The sequence below is a fragment of the Rhinoderma darwinii genome, chromosome 4 (genome assembly GCF_050947455.1).
Source record: "Rhinoderma darwinii isolate aRhiDar2 chromosome 4, aRhiDar2.hap1, whole genome shotgun sequence".
Taxonomy (NCBI): domain Eukaryota; kingdom Metazoa; phylum Chordata; class Amphibia; order Anura; family Rhinodermatidae; genus Rhinoderma; species Rhinoderma darwinii.
Window position 1 is genome coordinate 339001141 of NC_134690.1, and position 23258 is coordinate 339024398.

General features: G+C 44.3%; 1 protein-coding gene across 2 annotated transcripts in view; it reads left to right on the forward strand.

Moving 5' to 3' along the window:
• CCDC170 (coiled-coil domain containing 170) overlaps window positions 1-23258 on the forward strand; it is a 151210-nt gene that overhangs the window by 49280 nt on the left and 78672 nt on the right. For both annotated transcript variants that reach the window (XM_075862870.1, XM_075862871.1), the window contains exons 5-8: window positions 10714-10970; window positions 12824-12968; window positions 17172-17357; window positions 20579-20896. In XM_075862870.1, coding sequence (XP_075718985.1) covers window positions 10714-10970; window positions 12824-12968; window positions 17172-17357; window positions 20579-20896 — 906 coding nt within the window. The remainder of the gene's footprint in view (window positions 1-10713; window positions 10971-12823; window positions 12969-17171; window positions 17358-20578; window positions 20897-23258) is intronic.

The window sequence follows — 23258 nt, forward strand, 5'->3', positions numbered from 1 at the left end:
CAGTTGCATTATTAGGCCGGGTTCCCACAGGTCAGTTACGCTGCGTAAAAGTCACGTAGCATGTCCGACCTGGAACCTGCAGTACATTCCGTCCGAAAAATCGCACCACATTGTGGTGCGGTTTTTCTAACGGAATGTCCGCTGGGGAAGAAAGCCGTTCATTCTTACCCTCCGCCTTCTCTGCGCATATTCTGGCATCCTACAATGACGTTGCAGGCCATGTGATGCTGCAGCCTGTGATTGACTGCAGCAGTCACATGGGATGAAACGTCATCCTAGGAGGCCGGACTGCAGGAAGAAGGAGAGCGTTATGGGTAAGTATGCTGCGATTACGCCGCAGAAGTTGCAATACTTGGCTTTCTGTTGCCGGTTTTGCATCACCATTGAATTCAATGGGGAAAACCCACAACAGAAAATCAACATAAAACGCAGCATAAATTGAAATGCTGCGGAATTTAATTCTGCACCGCAGGTCAATTTATTAGCGTTTACGCTGCATTTTTTTCCAACTGCGTGGGCATGAGATTTCCTAAATCTCAACCACTTTGCTGCTAATGTAAATGCTGCAGGCTTTCCGCACAGAATGACCTTAGCGTATGTTCACATGCAGAAATCGGCTGAAAATTACAGAGCTGTTTTCAATGGAAAACAGCCTCTGATTTCTTAGCTGTTTTTGTCTGTTTGGTCTTGGTTTTTTTTATGCTTTTTTTTTAGACGCTTGTGGAGCTGTTTTTCATTTGACCGTATGAAAAACAGCTCCAAAAACGTCTCAAGAAGTGACATGCTCCTTCTTTTTAAGCACCGTCTTTTTACGCCCCTTTTTTTTTTAAAACAGCGTCGTAAAAAAATGCCTCGTCTGAACTAAATGCATTTTTTCCCATTGATTACAATGGGAAGATTTTTGTCGGCATTTCACTAGCGTTTTTCAAGGAGTATTTTGATGCGTTTACGGCCCGAAATATGCCTGAAATCACTGCGTGTGAACATACCTTTAGGTTGGATTTACATATCAAGTATTTGTTGCAGATTTTTGTGTAGATGTTGATGCAGATTTTTGAGTCAAAGCCAAGAGTGGACACAGAGAAAGGACAAGTATAAGTTTTTCCTTTATATTACCCATTCCCTTTGAAACCACTTTGGCACAAAAATCAGCAATAAATATTCGATGTGGGAATCCAGACTTAAGGCCCTTTTACACGGACCAATAATTGGCTGAACGAGCGTTTGTACGAAAGCTTGTTCCCGATTATTGCCCGGTGAACACAGGGTAAAGATCAGCCAATGAATTGGCAAATGCTTTCATCGGTTGTTCACATCTTTTATGCAGCACTAAATATGATCGTTGTCGGGAGCACATCTCCCTGTGTAAACAGAGGGATGTGCTGCCGACATGATGCAAATGCATGTGGACGAGTGATCGAAGTAACAATCGTTCGTTCCAATACTAATGATTATTGCTCCGTTTAAAGCGAGCAACGAGCGCCAATCAACAAGCACGATAAAGGTGGTAAACACGGTGTACAACCCCCTTTAGGTTGGGTTCCCAGAGTGCAGATTTGCTGCAGATTTTGCATGCGTTTTTGTAGCCAAAACCAGGAACGGAACCTAAACAGAAGAAATATATGAAGAAAGGCCTTATAGGTCTGCTCTCGTGGATCTGTTTCTTTTTTTGGCTAAAAAAAACACATGCAAAATCTGCACTGTGAGAACCTGCAGATTTCCAGCGGTTTTCATTGCATTTCCACTACGCAAACGCTGTAAAAACATAAATCTCTTGCAGAATTTCTGCTCCCCATTGAAGTCTATGGGCCAAACACACGCCGCACAGAACACACAGCATAATTTGACATGCTGCGGAATTGATAAACGCACTGCAGAACACTTTCTGTGCGACTTTTGTGCGTTTTTTTTTCCATAGTGTGGGCATGAGATTTTCTAAATCTCACTCACTTTGCTGCTACTGGAAATGCGGCGGAATTTCCGCACAGAATTTCGTTGAGGAAATTCCGCAGTGTTTACGCTACATGGGAACGCGGCCTTTGGGGCAGTCATGCGCAACAGATTTTGTTGCAGGAATTCTGCATTTTATTCATCAGAAATCAATGCCTCTGCTGCAGGAAAAACCACATTCAGTTGAATGGAACTGATTTGCTGTAAATTCTCTACACTGGATGCAATTGTGGGAGGACTTATATGGAAAGGAGGTGTGACCAAACTCAATAGAGAATAAACGCCGTACCCAATTAGAATGAGTGGTTTGGCTTTACCAAATTGGAAGCTTTATTTCTTGACATCCCATCTACAGTTTCTGAAGGGCCTAGACGAAAATGTGCCTAAAACAATGATGTTGGTTAATATGAAGTTAAGAGATAAGAATCTGGATATTTTGGGGGTTTTGGAGGCTGAGATACTGAAATCAACTAAATACAAGAAGAGATATGTGGCACATATGTTGGGTTCAGATGAGAAAGGTTTTAAAAATAGAAAGGATTCTTCAATGCACACCTATATGGGATAATGTTTACTTCACACAGGGCCGGCCATAGGATAGATAGCGCCCCGTGAGAAATTATCTTTCGGCGCCCCAACCCATCATAAAAAAAATGCCCTATAAAAAAAGTATAATGCCCTATATTATGCCCCACACAGTATAATGCCTCTTTAGTGCCCCCCATACAGTATAATAATAATAATAATAATATTTAATAATATAATATATTATAACCCCTTCAAGTACACAGTGTTTTGTCCTCTAATTGTGCAAATACAGTATTATGCCCCCTAAGTGCCACACACAGTATATTGCCCCCTGTAGTACCCCTACACAGTATAATGTCCGCTTAGTGGCCCCCACATGGTATAATGCCCCCTCCCCTGGCTGCCACACACAGCCCCCCCTTCTACATAGTGCCCCCCAGTAGATTGTACCATACAGTCTTCCTGTACACAGTGCTATAATCCCCCAGCTCCTCCTTGTAGATCGTGCCATACAGCCCCAACCTCCCCCAGTGCCCCCCCCAAAAATTTTTTACTCACCTAGGTCCCATTCCCACGACGAACTGAGCTGCTCGACAACGTGATCCTGTAGCCTAGTACAGAGTTTCCCAACCTTTTCGGACTCGAAGCACCACTGGAAACATAGAATTTCCTCAGGGCACCCATACTAAAAATTGTTGGGAGAAAGACAGAAAACGGCTAAACACAAGCACTACACTTGTAGAGTATGTTCATACAGCGTTTATTTGTAAGGCAAAAAAATCTGGCTCAAAATTCCTTCAGGATTTTGAATTCACAGCGTTGTTTGACCTTTTTTTTGCATTTTTTTTTAAGCAGTTGAAGCTAATGCAAAAGGCGCAGGCAAAAAAGCACCAAACGAGCGCCGCAGGTATTTTCTGTTTCCTATTAATTTCAATTGGAAAGGTGGAAACCACTTGAAGATTATGAGCCCCCCCACTCACAGTAAAATTACCATCAGCCCCCCACTCACAGTAAAATGACCATCAGCCCAGCACTCCCAGTATAATGACCATCAGCCCCCTACTCACAGTAAAATGATCATCAGTCTCCCACTCACAGATTTCCCCTGTAGATAGTGCCACACAGCCCCCTTGTAGGTAGTGCCACACAGCCCCCTGTTGATAGTGCCACACAGCCCCTTGTAGGTAGTGCCACACAGCCCCCTGTAGGTAGTGCCACACAGCCCCCTGTAGGTAGTGCCACAAAGCCCTATTGTAGGTAGTGCCACACAGCCCCCTTGTAGGTAGTGCCATACAGCCCCCTTGTAGGTAGTGCCACACAGCCCCTTGTAGGTAGTGCCACACAGCCCCCTGTAGGTAGTGCCACACAACCCCCTTGTAGGTAGTGCCACACAGCACCCTGTAGGTAGTGCCACACAGCCCTCTTGTAGGTAGTGCCACACAGCCCCCTGCTAGGTAGTGCCACACAGCCCCCTGGTAAGTAGTGCCACACAGCCCTCTTGTAGGTAGTGCCACACAGCCCCCTGGTAGGTAGTGCCACACAGCCCCCTTGTAGGTAGTGCCCCACAGCCCCCTTGTAGATAGCACACCCCCCCTTCCTCTAGGTAGCGCAACTGTAGCTCCCTGAAGGAGCAGAATCCCGGGGATTCCGTTCCTGAAGTGCTCCGCTTCATGTCTCTGTCCATATACGGACAGTGACATCAGGGGCAACTCCTGAAGCAGATTCCCCATCCATGGCGTTGCCGACGCTGTGACTGGGGATTCCACTCCAGGAGAAGCCCCTGTCGTCTGTGTCCATTTATGGACAGTGACGTCAAGGGCTTTTCCTGGAGTGGAATCCCTGGTCACAGAGTGTACGGGGATTCCACTTCAGGAGTTGCCCCTGATGTCATTGTCGATATATGGACAGAGACATCAATCGCTCCGTCCAGGAGCGTAATCCCTGGCCCCGCTACAGTGGCACTAGTAGATAGCAGTGCAGGGAAATACCTCCCTGCTTTACCTCTAGTGGCGTCGCTACTGAAACAAACAGGGGAAGGGAGCCAGCGCAGCGCCCCCTTCCAGCTGCTGGAGTGATGCACCCTGTGCAATGGCACAGGTCGCCCACCCCTAAGGCTGGCCCTGACTTCACACACTTTTGGAATAAAAAGGATGGTCCAGATTGTTGAATGATATCCGTTTGTTTCCGTATCTACAGCAGGAATTTGGACTAACACAGAATTATTTTGAATATATTAAAATAACGTATGCACTGAAAACCTAAATTTTTGATTCGATCATTTGTAGGGCACATATCACTACTGTTGAAGCTCTCACAAACGGGTATAGGGGAAAGAAAACGAGGATTATGTGTCACTATGGTATAAGGGCAGAGTAGGACTGGCCCACCAGAGTATTCGAGGATCTTCCGGTGGGCTCAGACTCTGACCCAGTAATGGGTCCTAAATGGTCTTGTTGAAGACAACCCTATTTAGAGATGACTTGGGAGCCAAGCATTTGCCACTAGGGTCTATTTCTTATGGGCGATTCACAAATAACCTATTAGACCTTATTGATGATATGTCCTATGTGTACAATAATAACAACATGTGGCTGTGCATATATTCTGTAGAGATAGTGGGTGGGCCCTCAGAATCATTTCCTCTGGTGGGCCCAAAGGAACCCACTGCATTGCATTTCCGCTGAAGAAAACTACAATGTATGCCTATGGTAAAAATATTCTGCAACAAAGCCAGATTTCTCTGGTGTTGTGGAATATTTTTCCCATAGGCATACATTGTAAAGCTATCTGCAGTGTATGTTATACAGCAAAAATTCAATGCAACTATGGCACGTGTAAATGCACCCCAAACGTGTTCTTGATGATTGGTTAAAAAAATGTAAATGTAGGGTAGAGAGGATGAAAGAATTTGATGAAATGTTGGATGCAGACTTGCAAAATATAATAAAGGGAAAAACGTATACCTCTCCTTCCACCTAAGTTCACTCCTGGCTTTGGTTTAAAAATCTGCATCAAAATCTGTACCAATTCCGTGATGTGTGAATCCAGCTTTAGGGCGGATTTACACGAGCGTGTGCGTTTAGCGCACGCAAAAAAAGCGGCGTTTTGTGTGCGAAAAAGGCACTTAACAGCTCCGTGTGTCATGTTCATATGGTGCGCAGCTGCGTGCTTTTCATGCAGCCGCCATCATTAATGACACTCTGTTTGGATGTTTGTAAACAGAAAAGCACATTTTTTTACTGCTGTTGCGCGAATAACGCGCGTCCCACGGAAGTACTTCCGTGTGCTGCGCGTGATTTTCACGCACCCATTGACTTCAATGGGTGCGTGATGCGCGAAAAACGCAGAAATATAGAACCTGTCGTGAGTTTTACGCAGCGGACTCACGCTGCGCAAAAATCACGGACAGTCTGCACTGCCCCATAGACTTGCATAGGTCCGTGCGACCCGCGTGACCTTGTTCACACACTGTAGATTTGCTGCTGATTTTGCATGTATTTTTGTTAAGCCGAGACCAGGAAAGGAAACTAAACAGAAGAAATATATGAAGAAAGGTTTTTAAATCTGCAGCATGTCAATTTATGCTGTGGAAACGTTGATCTTTTGTTGCGGGTTTACCACCATTGAATTAGGTGGGAGGTAAAACTTGCAACCAACAGCATATGTTGTGATTTTTGCGGCGGAAACACTGCGATTCCACCGCAAATATGCAAATCTAAAAAAAAAATAAATAATTATTTTTCTTTCAAATTAATAAAAAACAATACTTACCCCCGTCCGTTGTAATAGCGACGTTTCCCTCTGTTCTCCGTGCAGTCCGCATCCTGGGATGGGTTTCATCCCCTGTGATTGCTGAAGCCAATCACAGGCTGCAGCGGGCACATGGGCTGCAACGTCATCAATGGAGGCAAGTCTGCACGGAGAACAGAGGGATGCTTTGTTGTGGCTACGCCCAGGGTGTAAGTATTAACTTTTTTTCCAGCACTGTTTTCCACAGCATAGATTCCACCAGATTATCTGCACAGCAATTTTGTGTGTTTTTTTGGCTGAATTCCCTCCTGATTATAGGTCGGATACGCTGCATACTTTTACACAGCGTATCCGACCCGTGGGAACATACCACATTGGTATAGTCACATGTGGCAAATTTGCTGCAGAAACATCCCCATTCAGTTGTATGAAACCCTTTCCAGAGGTCCCAGCAGTGGTGTAACTTGAAGGTCCTGGACACCAATGAAAAATCTGTAATGGTCCCCCACCTACCATGTGCTATTTATAATACTGATGTCTTCATATAGAGCAGTGGGCCTTTTGGGGCTCCTCAAGTTCTTGGACCGAGGTTCAAATGCAACCACTGCACCCCCTATAATTATGTCCCTGGGTCATGGCTTTATATGCAGGCCTTAGTAGCACCAATAGTTAGACACTTTGAAAATACTAAAAACTGGACATGTAGGGAGTTTTATACAAAAAAGGAAACTCCAATAACAACTGCGATGTTTCAAAAGCTCAGTATTTTTGTTTTTATTCAAATTTGTTCAGGACTCCGTTCTCAGCTACTAATGGATTGTGTGGGAAGATTATTAGAATCTTTATTCATATATGCTTTTAAAATTCATTACAAATATGTATCTTGCAGGCCAATGACTGTTTAGAACAGGGGTCTCAAGCACGCGGCCTGCGGGCCGCATGCGGCCCCTGGGGCTGTCATCTGCGGCCCGCGGGACACAGAGCCGCTAGTACCGATAGCTCTGCTCCGAGACTCTGGAATTCCCTGACATCGCTGTCCACATATGAACAGCGATGTTTGGGGCTTCCCCAGAGCCGGAGTCCCGAGCAGAGCGCTGGTGTCGGCTCTGCTCCGGGACTCTGTGGAATTCCCTGACATCGCTGCCCATATATGGACAGTGTGTCAGGGTCTTGCCCAGAGCGGAGCAGAGCGCTGGTGTCGGCTCTGCTCCTGGACTCTGTGGAATTCCCTGACATCGCTGTCCACATATGAACAGCGATGTCTGGGGCTTCCCCAGAGCCGGAGTCCCCAGCAGAGCGCTGGTGTCGGCTCTGCTCCGGGACTCTGTGGAATTCCCTGACATCGCTGCCCATATGTGGACAGTGTGTCAGGATCTTCCCCATAGCGGAGTCCCGGGCAGAGCGCTAGTATAGGCTCTGCTCCGGGACGCTGCGGAATTCCCTGACATATCTGCCCATATATGGACAGTGTGTCAGGGTCTTCCCCAGAGCGGAGTCCCGGGCAGAGTGCTATTATCGGCTCTGCTCCGGGACTCTGGGGAAGCCTCTGACATCGCTGTCCATACATCGACAATGATGTCAGGGGCTTCCCCAGAGCAGGAGTCCCAGTGATGTCAGGAGCACAGCTGGAGTCCCAGGAAGAGCCTACTAGCGGTCTGCCAGGGACTCCAGCTCTGGGGTTGCCCCTGACATCTCTGTCCATATATGGACAGTGATGTCAGGAGCAGAGCTGGAATCCCAGGCAGAGTGCCAGAAGCGGCTCTGCTCCGGGACTCCAGCTCTGGGAATGCCCCTGACATCACTGGGGCAGCCTCTACAGAGGGCACTGGGGCAGCCTCTACAGAGGGCACTGGGGCAGCCTCTACAGAGGGCACTGGGGCAGCCTCTACAGAGGGCACTGGGGCAGCCTCTACAGAGGGCACTGTGGCATTATCTACATGTGGGTGTGTGGCAGTATCTGAAGAGGACCCTGGCATTATCTAGGGGTGTGTTGCATTATCTACAGAGGGCACTGTGCCCTTATCTACAGAGGGCACTGTGCCCTTATCTACAGAAGGCACTGTGCCCTTATCTACAGAGGGCACTGTGCCCTTATCTACAGAGGGCACTGTGCCCTTATCTACAGAGGGCACTGTGCCCTTATCTACAGAGGGCACTGTGCCCTTATCTACAGAGGGCACTGTGCCCTTATCTACAGAGGGCACTATGGCCTTATCTACAGAGGGCACTGTGGCCTTATCTAGGAGTGTGTTGCATTATCCACAGAGGGCACTGCGGCAGCATCCACAGAGGGCACTGCGGCACTATCTAAAAAGGGGCTGCCCAATCTTGACATGTGTGCTAACTGAGCCGCCGGACTGCATTTAGCGACACTTAAACTGGAAAGCTGGATTGTTGAAATAAGCACGTGGAGAAATATCTCAAATTTTAAACCTAGCGCTATTATAGTAATGTAGTATTATTATTCTAGTGATATAGTAGTTCAAATAACTAATTGATTAACAATAATTTTGTATTGTATCAAATTTGAAAGTAATGCGGCCCGTCAACTTCACTTTTTTTCTATATGCGGCCCACTTACCCGGCCGAGTTTGAGACCCCTGGTTTAGAACTTTGAATTTGTTCTCTGAAGGACAACTAAGCCTCTACATTGAAATGTTCTCAGATGATAAGCAAAATACATTGTTTAATCTAACCCTGACTTCCCATTGATTCTTTGTTAAAAAAAAGTTTCGTTTAGGGTCTGTTCACATCTGCGTTCGTAAATTCCATTGTTCTGCTCTGTCATAGCAGCAGAACATTGAAATTGACGGATCCGTCACATGATGGACACCAACGGCAAATAATGGACCCCATTGACTTATAATAGGGCCTGTTGGGTTCTGTCATGGTGTCTGACATCTTAACAGAAAAAATGCTGCGCTATTTTTTTTGTCAAATGTGACAAACTGCAAAAAGCACAGCATCCCTAGCCAAAGTCACAATAGTATGCGTGGTGCAAGTCAAACAAAGGGGCTCCATCCATCTAGCCCCGACACAATATCCACCAACAGAGTAATAGCACTCACAGCTTGATGCAAAAGCATGATAACTTTTAATCCGGTCATGCAATGTTTCGGCTCAGCAGTGCTTGAGAGACTGCAGAGTTGAAACCTTGCACGACCGGGTTAAAAATGCAGATGTCAACAGAGCCTTAGGGCATGTTCTGACGTGACAGAATTTTTTAGACGCAAATGTTGCTGCAGAAATTGGGCAACGAATCTGCAGCAACATTTGCATATTTGACAGGTTTTTTCAGACGTTGCGAATATCACAGCAGACTTGCCGCAGATTTCACTTTTGCACTGCAAAGGCTGAAATCTGCAGTGAAAATCTGCTGCTTCTCCGCTGGCGGCCATGCATGCTGCGGAATGAAAATTCTGCACAACAGCCTAAAATCCGCACTGTTATTTTCCGCAACGTCTGAACTAAGTTACCTAAAAAGGTATAGAGAACATGGAAAAAAACGTCTGCTGCAGATTTCCACTGCGGACTGTTCACAGCGGAATTCAGCAGCAAGTTTACACTAGCGTTAGTATACGTTTACCTCTCTTCCATCAGAGGAAGAGAGGATCGAAAGATTAAACGGAAAGCAATTTATTTAAATGGTAATTCTTATGTTTCAGTTGCTTTCCGTTTGTCTCCGTTCGCTAGGTTTCCATTTTTTTTTTTTTGACGGAAGCAAAAGTGCAGTCTGCAGAACTTTTGTTTCTGTGAAAAAATAACCCAAACCTAGTGAATGGAGAGAAACGGAAATCAACTGAAACAAAATAATTACCATTGAAATCAATGGTAATTCTAACCGTTGTTTTCCGTTTAATCTTTCGATCCTCTCTTCCTCTGACGGAAGAGAGGTAAACGTATACTAATGGTAGTGTGGACTTAGTCTAAGCCAAATTAAGAAGAAAAGAAGGGGAGGTAACCTCCAGCTCACCAGTCCTGCGTCTCCTGTTCAGGCATCGCTCGGATCTCCGTGACGGCTCACGGTAAGTAACATATAACAAGGAAGAGTGCGATCCAGCGCTGAAAGGTGGTTTAAAAGGAATCAATGTTCCCAATTTTATTAACAAACAAAAGAATAAAATGTAGAGACGCAGTAGCGAGGTCGTTACTGAAATCAGTTGCCTACGCGTTTCAGACACGGCTCGTGTCCTTAATCATGGCTTATTTTGACTACAAGCCATGATTAAGGACACGAGCCGTGGAATGGGTTCCGTTAGCCGCCGGTGGTGTCCATTGTGCAATGGATTCAATGCTTCTATTATTCCCTTATTCTGCTCCTCTGACGGAGCAGAACAATACCACACTGACGCTGGTGTGAACATAGTCTTAATCTAATTTTGTGTTTTTTATTCATTGTGATATTTTTACTGTAGTGTCTCCACTGATAGAATAACGTTCTAAATATTTTTATTAATTTATTTATGTATTTATTTATTTATTTAGCTCCTGGATCTTCAATCTAAGCTTTCCTCCAAGGAAGTGCGTCTGCAAGAGCTAAAGACTGAAGTTAAAAACTACAGAGAAAACAATGCTCGCCAATCTTCTCTGATCACCTCCCTAAGAGCAAGGTTACAAGAGACAGAGGAAGAGTCTGGATTTTTTGCAACTTCGAAAACCAGAGCAGACTTGGCCATGCAGGGAGTTATTCAGGAAAACCAAGGACTGGAAGAAAGACTGCAAGAAGTGGAATCCAAGTTAAAGTAAGCAGTCACTTCTACTGTATATGAGGATATTTATAGTCTTCTTGCAAAGGTGTCACATTGGGTATGTGGACTCACTGGGCCGTACCGCCTTGACAGTATGGCAGCTGGCCAACAGGACACAGGTCACAGTCTATAGTTCGTATAGTGTACCTATTGTAGCTCAGACAGTAGCAAGACAGGCTCGGCTGGGACTAGGCAGCAGGCAGGCGCCAGGCGTGGAACACAGCACTGCATGACTTCAGCTCAACATGGCACTTGACCAGGATAGTGCGGGATACAGGTTACAGGTAGCAGGAACGGGAAACACTGGGAACTGGAAAACACTTAGGAGACCATTTGCATAGACATACTAGGATAACGACAACAAGGCTCAGGCAAGATAGGAAGGGGCAGAGCCCTTCTTATAGTCCATGGTGCTCTGGAAGCAATCAGCTTAATCTCACACCAGTGTGCGCTCTAAGGCAGACTGAGCTCGCGAGCGCACCCTGGTGGTCACTGTGGAACAGGATGGCCGCATGTGCAGACCTCTCTGGATGGAGTTCGTGGTCAGCGACCACAGAAGTTACAAAAGGTATCTAAAGCTGTCTAATCTTATAATGACAATATCCAGTAGTAAGCTCATTTATAAAATAGATGAATTCCTGCAGACCAAGCCTTGTATCTAGGTGGTGAGTGGCTTCTTTAATCTCCATCTCCCACAAGCACTGACTGATGATGGAAATCAAAGCTTATAGAAGTGCATTATGTTTCTGCCTCAGCTAATTTTTATAGGCCTTGTGTACTCCTAGTGTGGAGATTGTTTGGGGCTTTGGAGATGCTGATTTACCACTGAGGGTAAACATGGATGATGAGACTCCTAGTTAAAGCTATCAAATCTAATAATGACAATATCCACAAGCCATCTTATAGATACTGTATTGCTAAAAATAGATGCTTATTTGCCAAAGGCAAACTAAGACATTGCTATGGGGCCCAGGAGGTGGTAGGCTGCTTTGGACTCTGTCTTGCACAAGCACTGACTCCTATTGCTGAAATTGAGGCTTGAAGGAGGAATTTCACTACAAGTGCAACTCTGTAGGGCAGCCTGGGAGGAAGACAAAGGAGTTCGGCCAAATCTGCTCTGGGTTTTTTTGGTGGCCCTTGTAACATTTGTCATTGTTCATTTGAATGAAAAATACTTATGTTCAACATGTTTAAACCTTCACCCACTAAGTAATTCAAGATTTGTAACTACTTCATACGTGGTTCTAGTATGTAATACAGTACAACCTACATGAAGGCGTTTTATGACCGAGTGGTGCGCTTGATAGGTTTACTATAGTACGCGTCATTTAGGCTGGGTTCACACGACCTATTTTCAGGCGCAAACGAGGCGTATTATGCCTCGTTTTACGCCTGAAAATTGGGCTACAATACGTCGGCAAACATCTGCCCATTCATTTGAATGGGTTTGCCGACGTATTGTGCAGACGACCTGTAATTTACGCGTCGTCGTTTGACAGCTGTCAGACGACGACGACGCGTAAATTGACTGCCTCGTCAAAGAAGTGCAGGGCACTTCTTTGCAACGTAATTTGAGCCGTTCTTCATTGAACTCAATGAAGAGCAGCTGAAGATATACGAGCGTCACAGACGCCTCGTATATTACGAGGAGGAGCATTTACGGCTGAAACGACGCAGCTGTTTTCTTCTGAAAACAGTCTGTCATTTCAGCCGTAAATGCCTGCTATCGTGTGAACATACCCTAATATTGAACATGCATTTACTCAATAGGTGAATTCTGTCTTCCAGATGCCTATGGATTATGCTATATTATTATCAGACAAATATTTGTTTCTCTCCTTACTTAGGACCCATGTGGCTCAGTTGGAAAATAGTAAATCCGAGGCTTCTAGAAATAGCAGAAATCATGGACACTTTGTGGCTCAACTTTCCTCAAGTTTGGGTGTACATATTATGGGAAAAGAAGATCCAGAACTACTGATACTTTCTAAGGTATTGATTATGAAAATATATATTGATGTGTTACATGTTATTACATGTTGAAAGATAATACTGTAATTATTTAAACCATGTTGTTCAATTGAACTAAGAATTATGCAACCTCATGACATACTGTGTAAATAAGATGCTCAGGTGATATCAGTGCTCCCAGTACCCTTAAAGAGGCTCTGTCACTAGATTATAAGTACCCTATCTCCTACATAATCTGATCGGCGTTGTAATGTAGATAACAACAGTGGTTTTTATTTTAAGAAATTATAATTTTTGCGCAAGTTATGAACAATTTTAGATTTATGCTAATTCGTTTCTTAATAGACAACTGGGCGTTTTTTACCTACTGCGCATTGTAAAGAGAAGTGTATGAAGCTAACTAATCAGCGTCATACACTTCTCTTTGTTCATTTTTTGCTGTACTCGCAGCACAGCGTGATCACGCTGTGCTGTCCCATACACCCACATTAACTTTACCGAAGTGTCTTGAGAGGGAATAGACATCGCCTCCAGGCAGGATGCGATGTCTGTTCACACTCCTGACACTTCGGTAAAGTTTCTGTGGGACTTACACAGCACAGTTGTACTCGCAGCACAGCATGATCTTGCGAGATCACGCTGTGCTGTCACGTACTCCCACATTAACTTTACTAGTTTCTGTGGGACTTACTCACACAGCACAACGTGATCTCGCAAGATCAGGCTGTGTTGTCATTCACAGCGTGATCTCGCGAGATCACGCTGTGCTTCGATTAAGTCCACAGAAACTTTACCAAAGTGTCGGGAGTGTGAATAGACATCGCATCCTGCCCGGAGGCGATGTCTATTCACTCTCAAGACACTTCGGTAAAGTTAATGTGGGAGTATGTGACAGCACAGCGTGATCTCGCAAGATCACGCTGTGCTGCGAGTACAGCTATAAATGAATGAAGAGAAGTGTATGACACTGATTGGTCAGCGTCATACACTTCTCTTTACAATGCCCAGTTGGTAAAAAGGTAAAAAAAAGCCAAGTTGTCTATTAAGAAACGAATTAGCATAAATCTAAAATTGTTCATAACTTGCTAAAAAATGATCGTTTTTCAAAATAAAAACCACTGTTGTTATCTACATTACAGCGACGATAAGATTATGTAGGAGATAGGGCACTTATAATCTGGTGACAGAGCCTCTTTAAAGAGAACCTTTCACCTCCCCATAGATGTGCAGCTGAGTGCAGCATGTAATGGGCAGGGCTGCACAAACCCTGGGGCACACATTTTTTTTCTACCTCCCTCCGTTATTTAGATATCGGTGCCATTATATTTGGCGCCCGATATTTAAATAACCCCCTGAACAGTCAACGGGGCGTGTACTGGCAAGGGGGCGTGTCACTGCTACGGACAGTGTAACAGCTGTGGAGAGGAGCACTCATCTCTTCAGCTCTTGCGAGAGATCAGTCTTGTATTGTCTGCCGAACTGGCAAGGGGACGTGTCTCTGCTAAGGACAGTGTAAGCGCTCCCCAGCGCTTACACTGTCCGTAGCAGTGACACGCCCCCTTGCCAGTTCGGCAGAAAAAGTACAAGACTGATCTCTCGCAAGAGCTGAAGAGATGAGGGCGCGCTCTCCTCTCCACAGCTCTTACACTGTCCGTAGCAGTGACACGCCCCTTGCCAGTTCGGCAGGAGACTAATCTTGAAAGCTGAAGAGTGAGAGTGAGAGCGTGCGTGCGCGCGCGCACGCACACTCTCTCTCCTCGCTCTTCCTGTAACTGTCCATATCTGATTGGACAGTGTCACAACCATAGTAACACGCCCCCTTGCCAGTACACGCCCCGTTGACTGTTCAGGGGGTTATTTAAATATAACGGCAACGATGTCTAAATAACGGAGGGAGGTAAAAAGTAAAGTGCCCCAGGGTTTGTACAGCCCTCCCCATTACATGCTGCACTCAGCTTCACATTTATGAGGAGGTGAAAGGTTCTCTTTAAAGTGCAACTTCATTTTTGGACTATGTTGTGACCAATACATGGAGGCATTCTGAAATATTAACTGTTTGAAAAATGCCTTTAGTGTTCTGATGTCAGCCGTTTTAGTCCTGTTAGACCTTAGGGCAGACACCAGAAACTAGCAAGGTGTTGCTGAAAGGTCCATCTATGACATCAACAAGGAGTAGGCTAGTCACTCTAACTTTTCACGGCATGTGCATAAACTGACCATATCCTTATAGAGGATCTGTCACTAGTTTAGTAATGCCCTATCTCCTAGCTAATCTAATAGGTGCTGTCACACTGATATTTCTAAATATGTAAATGTGCCTATACTTGACAAGTGGAAGGTAACAGCAGCGATTCTCCTGAGGTGGAGCTACCTCACAGCCTCTGACGCTGTCCTATCAGCATGAAGCTGCTTCACACAGTATGAGAGACTGAGGCTGGAGGGAAGGGGGATCACTTCAAACAGCCATATGTTGGGCTGTGGACCACCTAGAACAGCGGTTCTGGTGTCATATGAAACATGAGATTCCAATTAAACAAATGGAGATATCTCCAGTTGAAAACACAGTCGGGAATGGAAGCAGTGTACTTATATGATCACACTTTTGCTGGGCAGGGAAGGGGGAGAAGCTGTATGCTGATTGGACAGCGTCATACAGAAAACATTACACCGCCCAGAGAGAAAAGAAAGAGTCGCCTCCTATTTGGCTATTAGAACCACATTACCATATTTAGAAAAATGTTTTTGAAAACAAATTACACTGTGCTTATCAGCATCAAAGTGCCTATTAGATTAGTTAGGTGATAGGGAATTAATAAACTGGTGACAGATCCTCTTTAATGTTGGATTACATATTTTGCTGTAGCAGAGCTATGCATAAGCGTGTAAAGCTTGACTTTAAATCCCACCATAAATAAGGGAATGATTAGTATGCAAAAAATTTACAATATTTTGTAATTGACATTGTTTATTTAAAGTGAAACATAAATTGGCCAGGATCCCTAGAGAAGTAGCTCACATTATAAACATGCACTGTTTTCACTACAAATTTTTCATTTTAAGCCTATGTAACATAACCATAGTCCATAGCCCATGCACAACCTGACTCGGTTGCAGATATCTCCACTTGATTCTCTCCTCGACTAGCTACCCTTGTTGAATCACTTAACACTTCATATCCTTATAGGAAAGGAGCTCTCTCCTTTTGTCTCACTGTTTGTTCATTTATTTTTATTATTTAAAATTTTACTTGTTAGTTACTTCCGAAATTGCAAATAAGGATTAATATTATTATTGTTATTTCATTTACAAAATGTCTTATATGTGTTATATTTTCTCAAACTAATAAACTTCTTACTTTTTAAGGTTACATTTTCCTTCTCAAGTTTTGTTTGTTTGTTTTTCATTTGGGAGTCCAAAACGAAAAAATAATTATGTGATTTACAAAAAAAAGTCTATTGCAAGCCTGACCTATTCCCTAAGGGTATGTGCACACACACTAATTACGTCCGTAATTGACGGACGTATTTCGGCCGCAAGTCCCGGACCGAACACAGTGCAGGGAGCCGGGCTCCTAGCATCATACTTATGTACGATGCTAGGAGTCCCTGCCTCGCTGCAGGACAACTGTCCCGTACTGTAATCATGTTTTCAGTACGGGACAGCAGTTCCACGGAGTAGCAGGGACTCCTAGCATCGTACATAAGTATGATGCTAGGAGCCCGGCTCCCTGCACTGTGGTCGGTCCGGGACTTGCGGCCGAAATACGTCCGTCAATTACGGACGTAATTAGTGTGTGTGCACATACCCTAACACTTCAAGGGCCCTACAAGTGTCAAGGACAAGTGGTCATCCCTCATTGAGGGTAATCTGTCTCTGCCCTGTTGTCTGACTAATCTTCCGCCAAAACATTTTGACATGCTCAAAAGTCTAGGATTGGCTCCCCCAGGGATCTTTATGTACGTCCACTGTATAACACCCCAGAACTGTTCTTCAGGTAGCTGTACACTGCTTCCATCTACTACACATATATTTGCATGGGGATTTACATGCAGCTTCAGATGCAGATTTACCCATCCAATTGAAATGAATAAGATCCAGAAAATATTAGCGTGAACTAATAGGGTAATTCTGCGAATTTGGACTTACGTCTAAATTGAATGTTTAAACAGATTGTAATACCGACTTAGCAGCAAAATTATAAGCATTTTATATATCTCCTTTCAGGCAGGTGAACTCTACCATGAGAATTCTACATTAAAAGATAATAGAGCCACTCTGGAGGAAACCATTAATGTCCATGAGACAGAATCTAAGGCCAGCAGAGAAACCATAATGAAGCTTGTCTCTGAAGTGAACAGAGAGAAAAAAAAGAATACATCATTTATCCAACAAATAGAGACCCTCTATAAGGTTTGGTAGTATAATGTCTGGGATTGACCTAGATTATATATTATGTTTTGGAAAAAAGAGCAAGGTGCAACACTGAATGTATGTATCTGGGATGTGTTAGGCTGCATGCACACTACCGTCGGCCGCTAATAACGGTTCCGTAAAACACGGGCCCCACATGGATGGCTTCCGTGTGCAGTCCGTTGTTTCACGGACCAAATCAATGAAAAGGCCGAGACTGTTTAGTCAAAAACGGGCAGGAGTAGGACCATGTGGCCGTTCCAGCAGAAATAGGACAGGTCCAACTCCTGTCCGTTTTTCACAGAACAGTCTTGGCGATTTCAATAATTTGATCCGTTGAAACAATGGACTGCACACGGAAACCATCCGTGTGCGGTCTGTGTTTCACAAATCCGTCATTAGCGGCCATACGACAGGCAACGGAAGTGTGCATGAGGCCTAACACAGCAAGTGTAAATAATAAAGGTTAGCATTGAAAGACACCAAGCAAAGATCTTAAAACCGTGAGGAATTATACAGAAAGTATATTGTAAAACTTTTCATTATGCAATAAATGACGTCTATTTGCCGAAATCGTAATAGCTTTTTAAAATACTTTGCAAAGTATGAAGAAGCATATTAAAAAGCTATAAAAAAAAGCTTTCCCTAATATTACACATATTATCAGAAACCTATAAAATATTTTACCCACCTCTGATGTTAGAATCACTGGTTTACATGAACATTTGTTTGATTCCTTTCACTTGCAGTCTGAGTTCACATGGGGCGGATACGCTGCGTAAAGTTACATTGCGTATCTGCCCCGGTGGCCGCAGGGAATTCCGGTCAAAAAACCGCACCAAACTGTGGTGCACTTTTTCTCCTGAAATGTCCGCTGCAGAAAACTGCTAGCAGGTCGGCCCCCTGGGATTATGTTTCATCCCAGGAGACCGCTGCAGCCTGTGATAGGCTGCAGCGGTGGTCACATGGGATGAAACGTCATCCCAGGAGGCCAGCTTTTGACATCATCCAGGCCGGCCTCCTGGGATGACGTTTCATCCCATGTGACCGCCGCTACAGACCGCTATTTGTTGTGGGTTTTGCCTCCCCGTTGAATTCAACAAATAAGCAGCGTTTACACAAATACAATTGAGATGCGGCAAAATAAAATTCCGCACCCCATGTCAATTTCAGAGAGGTTTTTCCGCTCAATATTTACGCTGCGTGTGGATGAGATTTGTTATATCTCATCCGCTTCGCTGCTACTGTATTATGCTGCGGATTTTCTGCAACTAATTCAGTTGTGGAAAATCCGCAGTATTTACGCAATGTGTAAACTGACCCTAAGGCCTAGTTCACACAGAGTTTTTTGGCGCGGTTGATTCCAAAGGGAGGCGGAGGCGTTTTTTTTCTGCGAGCGGAATAAAACGCTTGCGGGAAAAAGAAGGGTCATGCCCTTTATTCAGGCATTTCCGTCTCTGACCTCCTGAAGGAATTTTAAGCTAGATTTTTCCGCCTGCTAGAAAACTCAGTGTGAACAGTGCCTTAGGCTGGGTTCACACAACCTATTTTCAGACGTAATGGAGGCGTTTAACGCCTCGAATTACATCTGAAAAAACTGCTTCAATACGTCGGCAAACATCTGCCCATTACTTTCAATGGGCTTTACGATGTACTGTGCTGACGACCTGTCATTTTACGTGTCGCTGTCAAAAGACGGTGCGTAAAATTACAGCCTCGTCAAAAGAAGTGCAGGACACTTCTTGGGACGTAATTGGAGCCGTTTTTCATTGACTCCAATGAAGAACAGCTCCAAATTACGTCCGTAAAAGACGCCCCACAAAACGCGAGTACATGTAATTACGTCTGAAATTCAGGAGCTGTTTTCTGCTGAAAAGAGCTCCGTAATTTCAGACGTAATTGCAGTTATCGTGTGCACATACCCTAACAGTGATTTTTGCAACTGTGCCCTTCATCTAATTAGGGCTTAAAGAAATCCATGCAGAAATATCTGCATTCAGATGTATGGAAGAGATTTTCATTCGCAAAAAATTTCTGCAAGAAATGTGCTCTGTATGAATTCACCCTAAGGCCTTCTTCACACGAACGTATTATACGTCCGTGCTACGCGCGTGATTTTCACGCGCGTCGCACGGACCTATGTTAATGAATGGGGCCGTTCAGACTGTCAGTGAATTTCACCCAGCGTATGAGCGCTGCGTAAAACTCACGACATGTCCTATATTTGGCAATGTTTTGCGCAGCACGCACCCATTGAAGTCAATGGGTGCGTGCAAATTGCGCACGGCACACTGAAGCACTTCCGGGTGCCGCGCGCGATGCACGCTACAGTAGTAAAATAAATTAATAAAAACAGAAAAGCACCACGTTCTTTTCTGTTTGTAAATATAAAACCAGAGTGCCATAATGATGCCGGCTGCGCGAAAATCACGCAGCCATGCACCATATTCTGATGCCACACGCATGATGCGCGCGCAAAACGGACATGTCTGTGTGAATAGGGCCTAAGGCCCAGTTCACACGGAACTTTTTGGTGCTGATTTTGACACAGAAACTGGTAACCAAGACCAATTCAGTTGATAAAGAACAAATGCAAGAGTTAGGGCACAATCAGACGTGGCGGAATTGCTGTGGAATTCTCCAGCGGCCGTTTTTTACATTTGTTTCCATACATTTTGAGGCAAGTTAGTTCAGACATTGCGGAAAACTCCGCTGCGGACCATAGGCTGCGGTCCGGAATTTTTTCTCCACAGCATGCACTGTCTGTTGCGGAGAAGAAGCGGAATTTAACTGCGGATTTCAGCCTTTGCAATGCAAAAACTGAAATCTGTGGCAAGTCCGCTGTGTTTTCTGCAACGTCTGAATTACCTGTCAAATATGCAAATGTTGGCGCAGATTCGTTGCGTAATTGCCCCAAATCTGCACCAACATTTGCATCGGAAAAATTCTGCCACGTCTGAATGTGCCCTTAATAAAATTCCCATGAATTCATTGCAGCTTTTCAGCAGATAAGGTTGTGTGATAATCTGAGTCTACTCTGTCATACTGTAGCTTTATTCTGTTGGTGGACTCGCAGGTAACTGTGGGGAATTTGATATTCCCAATGCTTCTATAATATATTATCCTCATTATCCTTATCATAAAGGGAGCAATTCCTTTTAGTGTTTTATGGAGTTGCTGTCTCTAATAAATTATATGAGTTGTGTCATTCTTTATTTCAGAATTTAGAAAGCGTTATTGATGCCAAGCAGGCTCTTGAAAAGGAGATTAAAATCCTTACGGATAGGTTAAATGCATCGCATCGAGCCTGGGAGGCCAGCAAACAAGAGTTAAATCAGGTGAAGAAGAGCACTACTGCACTAGATGTGACACTGAAGAGCAATTTGGGGGAGGCCAAAGTGGCAAAAAGCCTACATGAATCTTTTAAAGAAGAACTTGCAGCAGCTCTGAGTCGGGACTCTGTAACTATGAAACCAAAAGAAGAGGCCATATTGGAGAGGATACGTGACTTGTGGAACAGAGCAGAAAGCAAACACATTGTAAGTTTTTTTTTTTTCAGCAGCAGTTATTCTGTAGTGTCTTGTAGTCCGTAGTGTATAAATTAGCAAATAGGACTAGTTCATATATATATATACATATATATATATATATATATATATATATATACAAACTCATATATTATATAGATTCATTACACGTAGAGTGATCTATTTCCAGCATTTTTTTCTTTTAATGTTGATGATTATGGCTAACAATTAATGAAAACCAAACATTTAGTCTCTCAGAAAATTAGAATATTAAATAAGCCCAATTTCAAAAATTATTTTTAATACTGAAATGTTGGCCTACTGAAAAGTATGTACAGTATATGCCCTCAATACTTGGGCGGGGATCCTTTTGCATGAATTACTGCATCAATGCGGCGTGGCATGGAGGCGATCAGCCTGTGGCACTGCTGAGGTGTTATGGAAGCCCAGGTTGTTTTGATAGCGGCCTTCAGCTCGTCTGCATTGTTGGGTCTCAAATCTCTCATCTTTCTCTTGACAATACCGCATAGATTCTCTGTGGGGTTTAGGTCAGGCAAGTTTTCTGGCCAATCAAGCATAGTGATACTGTGGTTATTAAACCAGGTATTGGTACTTTTGGCAGTGTGGGCAGGTGCCAAGTCCTGCTGAAAAATGAAATCAGCATCTCCATAAAGCTTGTCAGCAGAGGGAAGCATAAAGTGCGCTAAAATTTTGGTAGACAGCTGCGTTGACTGGACTTGATATAACACAGTGGAGCAACACCAGCAGATGACATGGCTCTCCAAACTATCACTGACTGTGGAAACTTCACAATTGACTGCAAACAACTTGGATTGATGCCTCTCCACTCTTCCTCTAGACTCTGGGTCCTTGATTTCCAAATGAAATGCAAAATTGACTTTCATCTGAAAACAGGACTTTGGACCACTGGGTAACAGACCAGTCCTTTTTCTCCTTAGCCCAGGTAAGACGCTTCTGATGTTGTATCAAGGAATGCGACAGTTGTAGCCCATGTCCTGGATACGTCTATGTGCGGTGGCTCTTGAAGCACTGACTCCAGCCGTAGTCCACTCCTTGTGAATTTCCCCCAGATTCTTGAATGGCCTTTTCTTGACAATACTTTCAACGCCGCGGTTATCTCTGTTGCTTGTGCCCCTTTTTCTACCACACCTTTTCCTTCCTCTCAATTTTCCATTAATATGCTTGGATACAGCACTTTGTGAACAGCCAGCTTCTTTAGCAGTGTTCTTTTGTGGCTTACCCTTCTTGTGGAGGGTGTCAATGACTGTCTTCTGGACAACTGTCAAGTCAGCAGTCTTCCCCATGATTGTGTAGCCTACTGAAGCAGACTGATGGGACCATTTAAAGGATTAGGAAACCTTTGCAGGTGTTTTGTGTTGATTAGCTGATTAGAGTGTCACACCATGAGACAAAAATCTTGAACTTTTACCCAATATTCAAATTTTCTCAGAGACTAAATTTTGGGTTTTCATTAACTGTTAGCCATAATCATCAACATTAAAAGAAAAAAAAATGCTGGAAATAGATCACTCTGTGTGTAACGAATCTATATAATATATGAGTTTTACTTTTTGAATTGAATTACTGAAATAAATTAACTTTTCGATGATATTCTAATTAATTGAGAAGCACTAGTATATAGCACACAAGAAAATGGCGACAGCACACTGCGAACACCAATGCCACCTAAACCACTAATTATAAATAAATATGCATTGCTGTTGAATCTACTTACAATAGTGAGGTTCATAGCGCACATTTTGATCAAATTGTGTGAGCCCACCTGCCACGACAAGGCGTCCTCTATAAGGTGGGTCGCTACTCTGCTCGTACCACCAGAACTAGGACTAAACCTACATATACCTGGGGATGGTAGGAACCAGCATTAAACTAATTAAAATCACCCAGGGTAAAACGGAAGGAGTGCAAGATCAAAAAAATAGAGGCAGTCACTAACCCCATGTAATGTCCGTGGCTGCGGGCTGTCAGCTCCAGCCTCCCGCTGACAGCCGTAGCCACGAGTTGGCAAGCGCTGGCCCCAGCCTCCACCTCAGGAGACGCCAGCGCTTGCATCCACTCACCTCCGCCGGAGCCCGCACGCTCGTCCCCGCTCTTAAAGGGGCAGCGCGCGCACCGGACATCTTGAACGACCTTTGACCCGTGAGTACCCTGGGCTATAAGAGAGGTCCAGCCCCCTAGTTCGATGCCTGAGCGTTGTTAGTTTTCCCAGTCTGTCTTGCAAATGGTCCCTTAGTGTTTCCCGTTCCTGTTGTTACCCGTACCTTGTTCCCCGTTCCTGTTTCCCGTGCTTTGCCCTAGTATCTAGTCGTGCCACTTCCTGTGTCATCTGCCA